The sequence below is a fragment of the Cherax quadricarinatus genome, chromosome 88 (assembly GCF_038502225.1).
Source record: "Cherax quadricarinatus isolate ZL_2023a chromosome 88, ASM3850222v1, whole genome shotgun sequence".
Taxonomy (NCBI): domain Eukaryota; kingdom Metazoa; phylum Arthropoda; class Malacostraca; order Decapoda; family Parastacidae; genus Cherax; species Cherax quadricarinatus.
In genome coordinates this window covers 17,620,748-17,638,691 of record NC_091379.1, presented here as the reverse complement: position 1 = coordinate 17,638,691, position 17,944 = coordinate 17,620,748, and the positions used below count along the sequence as shown (strand labels likewise).

General features: G+C 39.9%; 1 protein-coding gene across 1 annotated transcript in view; it reads left to right on the top strand.

Annotated features, from left to right (window-relative positions):
* LOC128698669 (restin homolog) overlaps window positions 1-15,719 on the top strand; it is a 165,905-nt gene extending 150,186 nt beyond the window's left edge. Inside the window, exons 14-16 of the mRNA XM_070104034.1 lie at window positions 549-818; window positions 11,649-11,822; window positions 15,426-15,719. Of these exons, the coding sequence (XP_069960135.1) occupies window positions 549-818; window positions 11,649-11,822; window positions 15,426-15,719 (738 nt within the window). The remainder of the gene's footprint in view (window positions 1-548; window positions 819-11,648; window positions 11,823-15,425) is intronic.
* Window positions 15,720-17,944: the final 2,225 nt, after the last annotated feature.

Here is a 17,944-nt window from a genome sequence, read left to right as displayed (position 1 = left end):
TTTAAAGTTTTATTTAATTTCAAATGCTTCCTTTTCATCTAATAGTATGCTCATTTTAATTCTCTAGTTATTTGTATACAAAGTAAATAATTTGGTTGTTTTTGTGTGCTGGTAAACATGCATTAAAGTTAACCAAACCATACCCGGCCGGGATTTAACCCGCGGTCAGTGTGTCTCAAAACTCCAGCCCATCGCGTTAGCCACTAGATAAGCTAGCCACAATAAGATTCGTCCAACTAGGTATATTTCTACACCATAGGAAGGTTAGCACAGGCACCACTGTGACAAATGCAAGTTTTTACAGACGAGTCTCCAGCTAGCGTGGCCGTGACGAACTCTAGCTCAAGTCCCCTCACTGCCGTCAACATGACTCACGAAATTGTAATGACACGATTGCAATCGTGTCATTGCGATTTCGTGAGTCATGCATTTAAATTGCTTGTACGTGCTGAGTGACTTACGTCAATACTTGGTATATTTTTTTTCCCTTCCCCTTTATTACAAGATTTTCTCTTGTATGAGAGTGTACCCTTTTTTTTTTTCCTTAGATTGACATGCGAAAAAAGTCTCAAGCTGTGGAAGAGATGCAACAATGTATAGAAGCGTTGCGCGAGGAAAAACAGCACCTTACAACCCTTCGAGACAACTTGGAAAGGACAGTGGAGACTAAAGATAAAACTATTGATCAGCTACATTTAAAATCCTCAACACTGGAGCGAGAAATGGAGGAAGAGCGTGTAACCCTTCGCTCCAGAATTGCTGATCTTGAGAATCATCTTAAAGAGGCAGAAGATACAGTAAATAATGATGTGAAAGTTGTAAGTAATTATCACCTTTCTGATTTGCATGTAGATATTGTTTAATTCACTCTAAATATGACACTGCTGAGTTTGAATTAAGAACATAAGAATGTAGGAACACTGCAGAAGGCCTACTGGCCCATACGAGGCAGGTCCTTATCAAAACGACATCTACCTAAAGCTACTCAAGAAATAACTCCCGTACCCCTTGACACCAATCAAACCCAGCCCCTCCCACTCATATATTTGTCCAGTCTCTTCTTAAAGCTACCCAAGGTCCTAACCTCTATCACCCCACTGGGAAGACTGTTCCACGCATCTACAACTCTGTTAGAAAACCAGTACTTACCTATGTCCTTTCTAAATCTAAATTTATCCAACTTAAATCCATTATTCCTGGTTCTTACCTGGTTTGACACATAAGAACTGGTTCGACACATAAGTAAATTCTACTTCATAAACTTTAGTAGGTAATAAGGAATGTGATTGGAAGCACAGGCTCATTCCTTCTTAAGTGGGTGTGACTTGGACCTGCCTAGTATGGGCCAGTAGGCCTGCTGCAGTGCTCTTTCTTATGTACTTGTCAGTATTTTTGCAATTGCACACGTTTCTAGACCATGTTGGCTTCATGGTGATTGCTCGGGAGAACTTTTATTGTGCATAATTACCAAAGAACATTGCTTAAAGCAGAGCTCTAATCCTCACTGCTCTGGTACTGCTAGCTGGCATAGTTAGATATCTTCATTGTGTGGAAAAAGACACTTACGTACAGTTCAGGACATTTATTAAAGGCAACATTTTGCCACGAGTGCCTTCTTCAGTCCTAATGCAGAGAAAACTAAGAAAACGCAAAAGTCAGGTGAATTGTCGTGTGGGTAGTAGTAGTAGTGGAACTAAGGTGGTGAGACGGATGGCTACAGAGGGGACCTGTTGACATCATGTAACAGCAGTTGGACGTTGGACACCTCATGAAATTCAGCGAGGCTAAACCAGTGATTAAAGAAGACGGTTTAATATGGAGAAAATGCGTAGAAGCTGCCCTAATTGCTGTCAGTAACAGTATAAAGCAAAAGTCTGGTAGTTAGTGTCTCAAAATTGCTAATCAACAGGATATTACCCATTCTGGAAACTGCTGTTACATGATGTCAACAGATCCCTCTGTAGCCATCCGTCTCGCCACCTAAGTTCCACTACTACTACCACCTCTTCCCACACGACACTTCACCTGACTCCTGCCACTATATGTACACTTTCTTAGTTTTCTCTGTTAGGACTGAAGAAGCCACTCGTGGCAAAATGTTTCCTTTAATAAATGTCCTGAACTGTATATAAGTGTCTTTTTTCACATCCTGTTGGATTCGCCATACCATTTCCTCGTCTGTTCATTGTCTTTTTAGATTCCCAATATTCCATTTTCCCTGGTCCTGTATACTTCTGTTCAACTTGTGGTCCAAATGTTATAGTTGTCCAGTCTCTTCACATGGCACAAGGATGTGGAGTTCTGCTGGTAGTCGGGTGATGTTGGTGTGCCGGGAAATGAACCTGCAGATGCTGAGACGAAGGCTGCTGTAATGTGCTTTTTTGTAGCAAACTTTTTGCCTGTACAGCTACTTCATAGGCTCGACACAGATGTGTCCTTTAACCCCTAAACGTATATATACGTTCACTTGTGTAGCGCCCCAAATTTTTTGAGAGAATTTTTTTTTTTTTAATAGGAAAAAAGAGCATATGGTACCCAGGCGTCCCCAATTATTTTAATATGGTGCACAGCGAGTGCGCGCACCCATTCTCTCATGTCTAGGTGACTCAGGCTTATCGTGGCAGTGTTGAATGAATGACAAAGAAAACGTATATATACGTTTGGGGCGCTACGCACGTGAACGTATATGTACGTTTGGACCTTTTAAGGGTTAAAAGTGGAGAGTGTGATGTGTTCTACAGGGAGAAGTAAGTTGGCCCTCCAACAAGAAAAGTTAGATGATTCTTGTTGGACGCATACATTGTGCCCCTAACCACCTGTTTCCAGTTGTTGTTTCTTCCCCATTCCCACCCTAGCTTGTGATGTACTGTTGACCAATTTTAACTATCCTAACTACTTGGCCATTTTGCTTTCATGATTTTCATGTTTCTGTAGAGATCTCGGGAGTTTTAGAAGTCAAAATTAACAGTTTAATGGGATTTTTAACGTCTGCCAATTATTTAAGCTTGGTTGGTTGTAAGTGTGTGTCAGATTTTTGTTTAGTTTTATATTTTGTTTTGTTAGTATTCTTTTTATGGCAAAGAGTGCTGAATGATATATATGTGGTCAAAGCATTCTTCAGATTTCAAAACCACCTACCTACCAATTGAAAGATTCCTCCATTGATGAGTTGCCTCACCATACACAAATAACCCGCACATAAAAGAGAGAAGTTTACGACGACGTTTCAGTCCGACTTGGACCATTGACAAAGTCACACTAACCAGAGGTGGAGCAGGATGGCTATATATAGGCAGGAAGAGGTAGTGGTAGTAGTAGTAGTAGTAGTAGTACTACAAGAATTGTATATAATACCGACAAGATGAAATTAAGACGCATGCACAACACCCGGGCATCCCCAACGTAGACGTTTCGCCATCCAGCCAGCCACTGGATGGCGAAACATACACAACAAAGACAACCAGACGCCGCACATAGTAGGGTGAGTATTGAGTGATTTCAGTACTTGGCCAAGAACACACCAACCCATTTTGTGGACTAAATTGATTTCCTCAATTTGCCCTGTTTGTAGCCAACAACTTAGAGCCAATTAAAGTAGTGATTGAACTGTTATTTATGAGCAGTTTATGATGTTCGTTCTGTGACAGTCATGACAGTAGAAAATTGTTGAGATAGTTGACGTTGATGGTATTCTTTATTTACAGTTTTAATAAAGTTAGTGACCTTTTTGTTAAAAGCACTAAATAACCAAACTTTTCATGATATACAAATTGTACAATGCCTCTATTGAAAGACTCCTAAATGGTTTGAAGTGTTTTTCATATCAAGGAAAACTGGTTCTTCTGCTGACATTCATTTTTTTTTTAATTTTATTAGGTTAGCATTCATTTACCTTCTCATTTTGTAAGGCAAACGGGGCATGAGTTATGCAGTACTGCAAGAAAATGTACGAGAAAAAATTGAAAGTAAATGTGTGCGTCTTGGTTTAACCCATAGTGTGTGGGTTCTTACAGCCATACCTGTTTATACAGCAGCTTCATACACTGTAGTACAGCACTGTAGTGTGAGTATGCCACATACAGTACGTAGTTTAATTGTATACAGTGGACCCTCAGTTAATGATATTAATCTTTAAACTGTCCAAACCTAGATTTACGTTGACATGCGTAGTGCTCCGAACGTAGATCTACGTCCGATTTTACATGCTTTCAAATGGAGAAAATCAAGGTTGGAGTGCTATGCATGTCAACGTAGACCTATGTTTGGACAGTTTAAGGGTTAATCTGTTCCAGAGAGCTTGTCCTTAACCGATTTTATCGTTATCCAAATTAATTTTCCCCATAAGAAATAATGGAAATCCAATTAATCCATTCCAGACACCCAAAAGTATTTAAAAAAAAAATTTTTTTTTTTACATGAAATATACATTTTCCTACACAGAAAACAATGAGACATGAAGAATAAATACATTAATAATTCATAAAATGACACCTTTATTGAAGACTTAGTGATGAGACCGGAGGAGGGGAGATGATGGAGGTGTGTTATTGTTTGGTAGGGGAATCCCTTTCCATAAAGACTTTAGGTAGAAGGTCCTTTTCTGGGGTTACTTCCCTTCTTTGTTTTTTAATGCCACTGGAAGCAACTTGACAGTCACTGGACCTCTGTCGCACCAAAAATATGTCCAGAGAGCTCTGTTTCTGGCATGTCTTTAAGATTTCTGTGAAATGAGACACAACATTGTCATTGTAAATGTCACCAGCACGGCTTGCAACAGCCGTGTCAGGATGATGATCATCCATAAAGGCTTGCACCTTTGTCCAGATTGTACAAATGTCCTTGATCATTGAAGAAGGCAACTTCCTCCATCTCTCTTCCCCCTCCTCTGAAGCAATATGCTGAGCTGTGGTCTCTTGCTGTTGCAGATGCTCTTGTAGCTCATCAGTGGTTAGCTCTTCATCGTCGTCCCCCACCAACTCTTCCACATCCTCGCCATTAGCCTCCAACCCCATGGACTTCCCCAATTACACAATAGATTCCACAACTGGTGAAGGCTCCTCAGGGTTAGCCCCAAACCCTTCAAAATCCCTCTTGTATACATTCTGGCCACAATTTTCTCCAAGCAGAGTTCAAAGTCCTGCAAGTCACTCCCTCTCAAGCCTTACCTGTAAGGTTTATGCAACTGAGGATACTGAAGTGATCGTTCCAAAACTCTCTTACATTACTTCAGTGTCTGATGTCACTTTAAAGCACTTTTGAAGCACTGCTTTGGTGTACAGTTTTTTTTTTAAATTTGAAATGACCTGCTGGTCCATGGGCTGGAGGAGAGGAGTGGTGTTAGGAGGCAAAAACTCGACTTTGAAGAAACTTAACTCCCCCACAATTTGCTCTTGCAAATCTGGAGGATGAGCAGGAGCACTGTCTAATACCAGGAGGCACTAGAGTTCCAATTTATTTTTCAGGAGGTATTTTTTCACACGGGCCAAACACGTGATAGAACCAATCATGGAAAATGTCCCTAGTGACCCATGCCTTACTGTTTGCCCTCCACATCACACACAAATTAGCCTTGACGACATTGTTTTTCTTGAAAGCACTGGGAGTTTGAGTGATGCACGAGCAAAGGCTTCACTTTGTAATCCCTTTAGCATTACTACAAAACATGAGAGTTAGCCTATCTTTCATAGGCTTGTGTCCTGGGAGTGCCTTTTCCTCCTGAGTAATCTAGGTCCTGTTTGGCATTTTCTTCCAAAGAAGGCCTGTTTCGTCACAATTGAACACTTGTTGGGGTTTTCATTTTTCAGCCTCTATGTACCCCTTAACCCGTAAATGGTTCAAACGTATATATGCGTTCACTACCCCAGTTCCCCGAATATTTTGAAAAATAATTTTTTTTTTTTAAAGAGCACATTTTTCTAAGTGTTACAGGATAAAAAAAAAAATTATGGTCAGTACTTAGAGATATGAGGCTGCAAAGTTGGCACTTAGAGATCACCTGGTGGCAACATGGAGCGCTTGCTCTTGGAGAAGCATTGCCGATATGTCTTTTTCCATTTTTCATATTTTGTATAATTTTTATGTTCTGATAATTAGAATTTATAGCTGACAAGGCATCCGAGGCCAATCGTGCCAAATTTGAAGGCAGGAAAAATAAAACGTATATATACATTTGGGGCAGTAGCGGTAAAAACGTATATATACGTTTGGACCGTTTACAGGTTCAAGTCCTGCATATATTTTTCAGCCGCTTTTTTGTCAGAACTGGCAGCCTCACCATGCCTTATCACACTGTGTATGCGATTACGATTCTTAAATCTCTCGCACCAACCTTTGTTGGCCTTAAATTCACTAGCATCAGCACTAGTTTCAGGCATTTTCTTAATTAGATCATCATGCAACTGCCTTGCCTTCTCACATATGATTGACTGTGAAACACTATCTCCTGATAATTGTTTGTCGTTGATCCACACCAATAACAGTCTCTCCACATCTTCTAGTATTTGCGATCTCTGTTTTGTAAGCACATTTGCACCTTTTGCAACAACAACTTCCTTAATTGCCTTTTTGTTGGCCAAGATAGTAGCAATAGTTGATTGGGGTTTGGTTTGCAACCTGGTCAGCTCAGAGGCACGCACTCCACTTTCATACTTTGATTATCTCTCTCTTCAATTCAATAGTATTTCTCGCCCTTTTTACCACAGGGTTGGCACTAGAAGCTTTCTTTAGGCCTATAGTGGCATATTTAGCAGTTGCAAGCAATAAAAACAATGGAATAATAAAAAATGTATCGCATATATGTGTGGAATCGTCCGCCCTGGCTTGTAAACAATGGCACACTGGCTATACATAGTGGCTGGGCCGCCCAGGCCACGTGGACACATTCTGGACTAATGTCCTTACCTGAGTTTTTCATCGTTAGCCAAGCCAATATTTTGACGCAAAAATGCATCAGTATCCGATTTTATCGCTATCTGATGGCATCGTTAACTGAGGGTCCACTGTATTCTAATTTAACTGAGAGCAAAGTCAACAAGTTGCATTAACAATTAAGGTTGGTAGACAACAGCCACTTAGGAAGGTATTACTACTTTGTCTTGAGTGAAATTAAAGCCTTTTTTTTTTTTTTTTTTTTTTCTCTCAGGATTACTGGTCTTTTTTCTGTTTTTGTATCATGAACATATAACATGATCGGTAGATCTTTCAAACTTTCTACTTAAAGAATTCTTTTAACTTTGCCTATTTTTCCTTTTTAATTTATGAGACCTTGTATGAGACTGGGCTGTTTTCCGGAAACATTAACACACGCACAGATGGAGGTTTCAGCAGTTTTGTGGAATACAATGACTGTTGCTGGTGGTAATTTGTTAAGGTAGTAGGTTGGTAGACAGCAACCACCCAGGGAAGTACTACCGTCCTGCCAGATGACTGTGAAACAAAAACCTGTAACTGTTTTGCATGATGGTAGGATTGCTGGTTTCTTTTTCTGTCTCATAAACACGCTAAGATAACAGGGATATCTTGCTACTCCTACTTACACTTTGGTCACACTTCACAGACACGCACATGCATATATATATATACATACATCTAGGTTTTTCTCCTTTTTCTAAATAGCTCTTGTTCTTTTTTTATTTCTTCTATTGTCCATGGGGAAGTGGAAAAGAATCTTTCCTCCGTAAGCCATGCGTGTCGTATGAGGCGACTAAAATGCCGGGAGCAATGGGCTAGTAACTCCTTCTCCTGTATACAATTACTAAAAAAGAGAAGAAGAAAAACTTTATAAAACTGGGTTGCTTAAATGTGCGTGGATGTAGTGCGGATGACAAGAAACAGATGATTGCTGATGTTATGAATGAAAAGAAGTTGGATGTCCTGGCCCTAAGCGAAACAAAGCTGAAGGGGGTAGGAGAGTTTCAGTGGGGGGAAATAAATGGGATTAAATCTGGAGTATCTGAGAGAGTTAGAGCAAAGGAAGGGGTAGCAGTAATGTTAAATGATCAGTTATGGAAGGAGAAAAGAGAATATGAATGTGTAAATTCAAGAATTATGTGGATTAAAGTAAAGGTTGGATGCGAGAAGTGGGTCATAATAAGCGTGTATGCACCTGGAGAAGAGAGGAATGCAGAGGAGAGAGAGAGATTTTGGGAGATGTTAAGTGAATGTATAGGAGCCTTTGAACCAAGTGAGAGAGAAATTGTGGTAGGGGACTTGAATGCTAAAGTAGGAAAAACTTTTAGAGAGGGTGTGGTAGGTAAGTTTGGGGTGCCAGGTGTAAATGATAATGGGAGCCCTTTGATTGAACTTTGTATAGAAAGGGGTTTAGTTATAGGTAATACATATTTTAAGAAAAAGAGGATAAATAAGTATACACGATATGATGTAGGGCGAAATGACAGTAGTTTGTTGGATTATGTATTGGTAGATAAAAGACTGTTGAGTAGACTTCAGGATGTACATGTTTATAGAGGGGCCACAGATATATCAGATCACTTTCTAGTTGTAGCTACACTGAGAGTAAAAGGTAGATGGGATACAAGGAGAATAGAAGCATCAGGGAAGAGAGAGGTGAAGGTTTATAAACTAAAAGAGGAGGCAGTTAGGGTAAGATATAAACAGCTATTGGAGGATAGATGGGCTAATGAGAGCATAGGCAATGGGGTCGAAGAGGTATGGGGTAGGTTTAAAAATGTAGTGTTAGAGTGTTCAGCAGAAGTTTGAGTGTTCAGCAGAAGTTTGTGGTTACAGGAAAGTGGGTGCAGGAGGGAAGAGGAGCGATTGGTGGAATGATGATGTAAAGAGAGTAGTAAGGGAGAAAAAGTTAGCATATGAGAAGTTTTTACAAAGTAGAAGTGATGCAAGGAGGGAAGAGTATATGGAGAAAAAGAGAGAAGTTAAGAGAGTGGTGAAGCAATGTAAAAAGAGAGCAAATGAGAGAGTGGGTGAGATGTTATCAACAAATTTTGTTGAAAATAAGAAAAAGTTTTGGAGTGAGATTAACAAGTTAAGAAAGCCTAGAGAACAAATGGATTTGTCAGTTAAAAATAGGAGAGGAGAGTTATTAAATGGAGAGTTAGAGGTATTGGGAAGATGGAAGGAATATTTTGAGGAATTGTTAAATGTTGATGAAGATAGGGAAGCTGTGATTTCGTGTATAGGGCAAGGAGGAATAACATCTTGTAGGAGTGAGGAAGAGCCAGTTGTGAGTGTGGGGGAAGTTCGTGAGGCAGTAGGTAAAATGAAAGGGGGTAAGGCAGCCGGGATTGATGGGATAAAGATAGAAATGTTAAAAGCAGGTGGGGATATAGTTTTGGAGTGGTTGGTGCAATTATTTAATAAATGTATGGAAGAGGGTAAGGTACCTAGGGATTGGCAGAGAGCATGCATAGTTCCTTTGTATAAAGGCAAAGGGGATAAAAGAGAGTGCAAAAATTATAGGGGGATAAGTCTGTTGAGTGTACCTGGTAAAGTGTATGGTAGAGTTATAATTGAAAGAATTAAGAGTAAGACGGAGAATAGGATAGCAGATGAACAAGGAGGCTTTAGGAAAGGTAGGGGGTGTGTGGACCAGGTGTTTACAGTGAAACATATAAGTGAACAGTATTTAGATAAGGCTAAAGAGGTCTTTGTGGCATTTATGGATTTGGAAAAGGCGTATGACAGGGTGGATAGGGGGGCAATGTGGCAGATGTTGCAAGTGTATGGTGTAGGAGGTAGGTTACTGAAAGCAGTGAAGAGTTTTTACGAGGATAGTGAGGCTCAAGTTAGAGTATGTAGGAAAGAGGGAAATTTTTTCCCAGTAAAAGTAGGCCTTAGACAAGGATGTGTGATGTCACCGTGGTTGTTTAATATATTTATAGATGGGGTTGTAAGAGAAGTAAATGCGAGGGTCTTGGCAAGAGGCGTGGAGTTAAAAGATAAAGAATCACACACAAAGTGGGAGTTGTCACAGCTGCTCTTTGCTGATGACACTGTGCTCTTGGGAGATTCTGAAGAGAAGTTGCAGAGATTGGTGGATGAATTTGGTAGGGTGTGCAAAAGAAGAAAATTAAAGGTGAATACAGGAAAGAGTAAGGTTATGAGGATAACAAAAAGATTAGGTGATGAAAGATTGAATATCAGATTGGAGGGAGAGAGTATGGAGGAGGTGAACGTATTCAGATATTTGGGAGTGGACGTGTCAGCGGATGGGTCTATGAAAGATGAGGTGAATCATAGAATTGATGAGGGAAAAAGAGCGAGTGGTGCACTTAGGAGTCTGTGGAGACAAAGAACTTTGTCCTTGGAGGCAAAGAGGGGAATGTATGAGAGTATAGTTTTACCAACGCTCTTATATGGGTGTGAAGCGTGGGTGATGAATGTTGCAGCGAGGAGAAGGCTGGAGGCAGTGGAGATGTCATGTCTGAGGGCAATGTGTGGTGTGAATATAATGCAGAGAATTCGTAGTTTGGAAGTTAGGAGGAGGTGCGGGATTACCAAAACTGTTGTCCAGAGGGCTGAGGAAGGGTTGTTGAGGTGGTTCGGACATGTAGAGAGAATGGAGCGAAACAGAATGACTTCAAGAGTGTATCAGTCTGTAGTGGAAGGAAGGCGGGGTAGGGGTCGGCCTAGGAAGGGTTGGAGGGAGGGGGTAAAGGAGGTTTTGTGTGCGAGGGGCTTGGACTTCCAGCAGGCATGCGTGAGCGTGTTTGATAGGAGTGAATGGAGACAAATGGTTTTTAATACTTGACGTGCTGTTGGAGTGTGAGCAAAGTAACATTTATGAAGGGATTCAGGGAAACCGGCAGGCCGGACTTGAGTCCTGGAGATGGGAAGTACAGTGCCTGCACTCTGAAGGAGGGGTGTTAATGTTGCAGTTTAAAAACTGTAGTGTAAAGCACCCTTCTGGCAAGACAGTGATGGAGTGAATGATGGTGAAAGTTTTTCTTTTTCGGGCCACCCTGCCTTGGTGGGAATCGGCCGGTGTGATAATAAAAAAAAAAAAAAAATTAATAACACTGGTGGGTTAATGACAGCTTCCGACTTACCTTGGCACGCTATTGATGGTTACAGCGCTGTATGACCCTTGTGGGTTTTGAGCTTTGGTATAATTATAATACTGATTAAGAGGAGATGGCAGATGTGATGACTTACCTGTGTATCTCATTCAGTCTGGGATTGAACCTGGGTCTTTTGGATTGTGAGCAGAGTGCTGTTTATGAGGAAAAATGATCTGGCAGCCCAGTATTCTTTTGTATGTTATATTGCCTGAACAAGTGTGAAAAAATGTTGCTTTGCAATTGAATATCTCTTACTGAAAGGGGAGCCAATAGTATTCTGGGTTTTCTTTGCTGTGTATGATGTGATGGTCCAGCAGAAACTCCCTCCACTGCTGCTGCTCTCCGTCTTGCAGAACTAGTACAAGTTTTGATGCATGGAGGATGATGAATAGCATGGGTGGTCTACTACAATTTCCTGGATTGTTCATGAGTACTGCTTTAAACCAGGAAGGCAGGTCAACCACTACTAGTAAATCAGTTGGAGAAGCAAGCCCATGGAATGATGATGTTGGAAGAACAACAATCTGGGGACTGGTATATTTTTAAAAACAATTGAAACCATAATTGGAAGGATATATGAGACTGCAGTAACCTGATTTGGAAATATTTCAGGTGAATGACTTGGAGGATAAGATATCAGTTTTAGAAGCAGAAAAAGAAGAGATTAGGAAATCATATGAGAAACAGTTGGAGGAAAAATCTAGTTTTGTGATGCAAGTAACAACTAAGCTCGATGAACTAAAGAAAAAGTATGAAGGTAATGAAGATCAACTGGACAATTTACAGGTCAGTGATGCATTTACCCATTTATTTTTTCCTGTTTTCATTATTTTTGTTCTAAGTAATGATGGGCATCCTCCATTCATCCTTGGATAGTGCTGTCAAAGTTTAGTTTCTGAAACCTCTGCATGATCTTGTGCCTTTGATATACCTTTGAAGAGTTTCAAGAGCTTCTCTACTCTCTCAGCCCGGCCATGGGCCAGGCTCGTCTGGTGCGTGCCTGGTCAACCAGGCTGTTGCTGCTGGAGGCCCACTGCCCCACATATCCATCACAGCCTGGTTGATATGGCACCTGGTGAAGATAATTGTCCAGTTTCCATCTACCCATATTTTGTTTTTTCAACAAGTCGGCCGTCTCCCACCAAGGCAGGGAGACCCAAAAATAAAGAATAGATCCCCAAAAATAAAGTACTTTTATTATCATTCAACACTTTCACCTCATTCATACATAATCACTGTTTTTGCAGAGGCTCCCAGATACAACAGTTTAGAAGCATATATATAAATATACGTTTAACATATCACTCCAAACTTCCAATATCCCAAACCCATCCTTTGAAGTGCAGGCATTGTATTTCCCATTTCCAGTACTCAAGTCCGGCTATATAAAAATAACCTGTTTCCCTGAATCCCTTCACCAAATATTATCCTGCTCACATTCCAACAGCTCGTCAGGTCCCAAAAACCATTAGTCTCCATTCACTTCTATCTAACATGCTCATGCACGCTTGCTGGAAGTCCAAGCCCCTCGCCCACAAAACCTCCTTTACCCCTTTCCTTCCTCCAGCCTTTGAGGATGACCCCCTACCCCACCTTCCTTTCCCTACAGATTTATACATTCTCCATGTCATTCTACTTGGATTTATTCTCTCTAAATGACCAAACCACCTCAACAACCCCTCTTCAGCCCTCTGACTAATACCTTTAGTAACTCCACACCACCTCCTAATTTCCACACTCCGAATTCTCTGCATAATATTTACACCACACAGGATATCTCCACCACCTCCTCGCTGCAGCATTTACAACCCAAGCTTCACACCCATATAACAGTGTTGGTACAACTATATTTTCATACATTCCCATCTTTGCCTCTGTAGATAGTTTTTTTTGTCCCCACATACACCTTGATGCACCGCTTGCCTTTTTTTCCTTCATCAGTTCTTTGGTTGACCTCATCCTTCATAAACCCATCTGCTAGCAAGTCAACTCCCAAATATCTGAAAACATTCACTTCTTCCATACTCCCTCTCTCCAAATCGTTTGATACCCTCGTCACCTTAGTCTTACCTTTGTTCACTTTCAACTTTCTATCTTTACTCACCCTCCCAAACTTGTCCGGAACTTTTCTTTAGAATCTCCCATAAGCACAGTATCGTCACCAAAAAGTAACTGTATTTTTTCTTTTATTTTTTATTACGACTTCCATTTTGTACTTCATTCTCCATAATTTAATCCCACCTCTCTCCCAAACACCTTAGGATTTACTTCTTTCACTACTCCATCTATAAATATATTAAGCCTTTCGGGGTTTCGGCCGTACTAGTACGGCTTGCGCACCAAGGTTTTTGACGTGCTAGTACGTATAAATTCTAGTGCCCTCAAATCTAGCAAGAGAAAGCTGGTAGGCCTACATATGAAAGAATGGGTCTATGTAGTCAGTGTGCACAGTATAAAAAAAATCCTGTAGCACACAGTGCGTAACGAGAAAAAAAAAAAACTTAGACCGTGTTTTTGGTTTAAAACAGCGACTTTGCACTGTATTTTCGTATGGTATTTATTGTTGTTTTCTAGTTTTCCTTGTCTCATTGTATAGAATGGAAGACATATTACAGAAATTGAGATGATTTTGACTGGTTTTACAATGAAAAGTACCTCGAAATTAAGCTCAAATTAACAGAAATGTTCGATTTTTACTGAAGTTCAAAAGTAAACAAATCATGCTAAGCGTCCAATACACATCAACTGGCGAGTCTAATATTCTTTCACAAGTGCGCCGATATTATTTATACCATTTCTACACTAATGCAGTAGTCTGCATAACAATAAATCTTATTATATTTGTGAGAACAAAAAATCAAAGTGGAAAGCAAAAGGAATGTAAGAGGGGCCTGGGGACGTGACTAATGAACAGAGGAAATGTTATTTTAGTGCCAGGAATGTCTTTCTTGTTTATTCTGGATCCTATTTGGAAATTGGCATCTTTTGAAATTTGTGTGAAATTGGCAAAATTGCTAAATTCTGACCACTTTATTGGATAGTTGAAATCGGTAAATGGGTGGTTTCTTGTACTCATTCGATAGAAAAAATGGAGTTCTAGCAAAATAGTTAAGATTTTTGTAGACTAGTGCACCGGAATTGGCCGAAAATAGGGCTCAAAGTGGGTAAAATCGCCAATCTGTAAACATCGTCGAGACCGCTAACTTCACGAGAGCATAATTCCATAAGTTTTCCATCAAATTTCATACTTTTGGTGTCATTATGATCGGGAAAAGATTCTTTATCTTTTCATGAGATTTTTTTTTTTTTTTTTTTTTTAATTTTGGCGACCCTGAGAACAAATCTCTGAGAGGGCCTGGCGACTCTCAAAGGGTTGAACAACTATGGTGACGTTACACATCCCTGTCAAAGACCTTCTTTACTGGGAAGTTGTCTCTCTCCTACACACCCTAACCGGAGCCTCACTATCCTCATAAAAACTCTAAACAGTGTTCTCTGTCCAGTTGCATAAACCCTTATTATAACACACTTTTCTAGGCATGTATACTTTTTTTTAATTATTGAGTGTGGTAATACCATTGTAGCAAACTTGGACAAGATGGTGTATACAGTCTGGTAAGTCAGTATTCATTATGAAGTACCTTGGCATGAGTGCTAGGGTATGAATTCAGTATTTTTTATTCACTCCATTGAAGTGATTTGCCTGTGTTGATATCCGCACTGAGAGGAAAATGGACGGGGAAGCTATCAGTATTACTAGTTTTTGAGCGGAGGAGAAAAAGGACAGGAAAAGAGAAAAAAATAGGTACAAAAAAAAAATTGAAAAAATACGGGCAAGAAATAGAGGGCAGAATAAATATTTTTCTTATTTTTTTTTCTCTCAAATACAGTATTTAATTTTGCAGAGTAGATGCTTCTCAAGAAAATTATCAGATACACATATATAGTTTTCCTGGTGTAAAGAATATTGTACTGGGAAAACTTGAATTAGATATTGTTGATCCTTCACTACCTTGCAACCTTACTGAAGTGCTTCCTAAGTTGTCACTTTAGAATGTACTGTGGATTAATGGTAACATGCATCTTGTATGATGGTATAAACCTTGGTAATAAATACCGACAAGTTGGTTTAGAAAGACACGTAAGCAAGCACTATGACATTTATTAGAAAACGTTTCGGTCCTGGGACCTTGATCACTTCTTACCGTAAAAAGTGATCACGGTCCCAGGACCGAAACGTTTTCTAATGTCATAGTGTTTGCTTACGTGTCTTTCTAAACCATCTTGTATGATACCAGTGCAAATTACTCTTCTCTGTCCCTCCCTAACAATGTGTGTTTGTTTTATAAAAGTCTTTTGATGTCTTGAATCTGTTACATTTCTCTGCAGACTTCTTTGTTGGAAAAAACAGCTGAGGCAGAAGACTTGCAAAAGAAATGTGAAAATGTCACTCAAACGCTTGACTTGATTAAAGAGGAGATCAGCACCTTGGAAACCAGTAAGAATATTCTGAAAGCTGAACTTGATGACACAAGCAGTACTTTAGCTGAAAAAGAAGCCATGTTGAAATCTCAGGACCAAACAGTGGCAACACAAAGTGAAAACATTAAATCTCTAAACAAGGCAAGTAATACTGGTGTATTTTTTCCCAATAAACTGCAGTATCTCAGTGAGGCAGGGTGACCTAAAAAGAAAGATGAAAGTTTTTTATTTTTTTTATTTAGTAATTTTTCAGCTTGGTAATACTGGTACATTTAAGTGCAGCATATATTGTGTGTAAACCACCAAAGACTTTACACAAATCTGTAGCTTCATTTAGTTTTGGGGTTTAACCTAAATAGGTTGGTAGACAGCAACCACCCAGGGAGGTACTACCGTCCTGCCAAGTGAGTGTAAAACGAAAGCCTGTAATTGTTTTACATGAAGGTAGGATTGCTGGCATCTTTCGTCTGTCTCATAAATATGCAAGACTACAGGTACGTCTTGCTACTTCTACTTACACTTAGGTCACACTAAACATACATGTTTTTTTTTTTTTTTTTCAACAAGTCTGCCGTCTCCCACCGAGGCAGGGTGACCCAAAAAAGAAAGAAAATCCCTAAAAAGAAAATACTTTAATCATCATTCAACACTTTCACCACACTCACACAGTATCACTGCTTTTGCAGAGGTGCTCAGAATACAACAGCTTAGAAGCATATACGTGTAAAGATACACAACATACCCCTCCAAACTGCCAATATCCCAAACCCCTCCTTTAAAGTGCAGGCATTGTACTTCCCATTTCCAGGACTCAAGTCCGACTATATGAAAATAACCGGTTTCCCTGAATCCCTTCACTAAATATTACCCTGCTCACAATCCAACAGATCGTCAGGTCCCAAGTATCATTCGTCTCCATTCACTCCTAACTAACACGTTCATGCACGCTTGCTGGAAATCCAAGCCCCTTGCCCACAAAACCTCCTTTACCCCTCTTTCCAACCCTTTCGAGGACGACCCCTACCCCTCCTTCCTTTCCCTATAGATTTATATGCTTTCCATGTCATTCTACTTTGATCCATTCTCTCTAAATAACCAAACCACCTCAACAACCCCTCTTCTGCCCTCTGACTAATGCTTTTATTAACTCCACACCTTCTAATTTCCACACTCCGAATTTTCTGCATAATATTTACACCACACATTGCCCTTAGACGGGACATCTCCACTGCCTCCAACCGTCTCCTCGCTGCTGCATTTACCACCCAAGCTTCACATCCATATAAGAGTGTTGGTACTACTATACTTTCATACATTCCCTTCTTTGCCTCCATGGATAACGTTTATTGACTCCACATATACCTCAACGCACCACTCGCCTTTTTTCCCTCATCAATTCTATGATTAACCTCATCCTTCATAAATCCATCCGCCGACACTTCAACTCCCAAGTATCTGAAAACATTCACTTCTTCCATACTCCTTCTCCCCAATTTGATATCCAATTTTTCTCTATCTAAATCATTTGATACCCTCATCACCTTACTCTTTTCTATGTTCACTTTCAACTTTCTACCTTTACACACATTCTCAAACTCATCCACTAACCTTTGCAATTTTTCTTTAGAATCTCCCATAAGCACAGTATCATCAGCAAAAAGTAACTGTGTCAATTCCCATTTTGAATTTGATTCCCCATAATTTAATCCCACCCCTCTCCCGAACACCCTAGCATTTACTTCTTTTACAACCCCATCTATAAATATATTAAACAACCATGGTGACATTACACATCCCTGTCTAAGACCTACTTTTACCGGGAAGTATTCACCCTCTCTTCTACATACCCTAACCTGAGCCTCACTATCCTCATAAAAGCTCTTTACAGCATTTAGTAACTTACCACCTATTCCATATACTTGCAACGTCTGCCACATTGCTCCTCTATCCACTCTATCATATGCCTTTTCTAAATCCATAAATGCAATAAAAACTTCCCTACCTTTATCTAAATACTGTTCACATATATGCTTCAATGTAAACACTTGATCTACACATCCCCTACCCACTCTGAAGCCTCCTTGCTCATCTGCAATTCTACATTCTGTCTTACCTCTAATTCTTTCAATTATAACCCTACCGTATACTTTTCCTGGTATACTCGGTAAACTTATTCCTCTATAATTTTTACAATCTCTTTTGTCCCCTTTCCCTTTATATAAAGTTACTATACATGCTCTCCGCCAATCCCTAGGTACCTTCCCCTCTTTCATACATTTATTAAACAAAAGTACCAACCACTCAAACACTATATCCCCCCCTGCTTTTAACATTTCTGTCATGATCCCATCAGTTCCAGCTGCTTTACTTCATTCATTCTACGAATGCCTCACGCATTCTCCAACTACACTTACATTCTGCTCTTC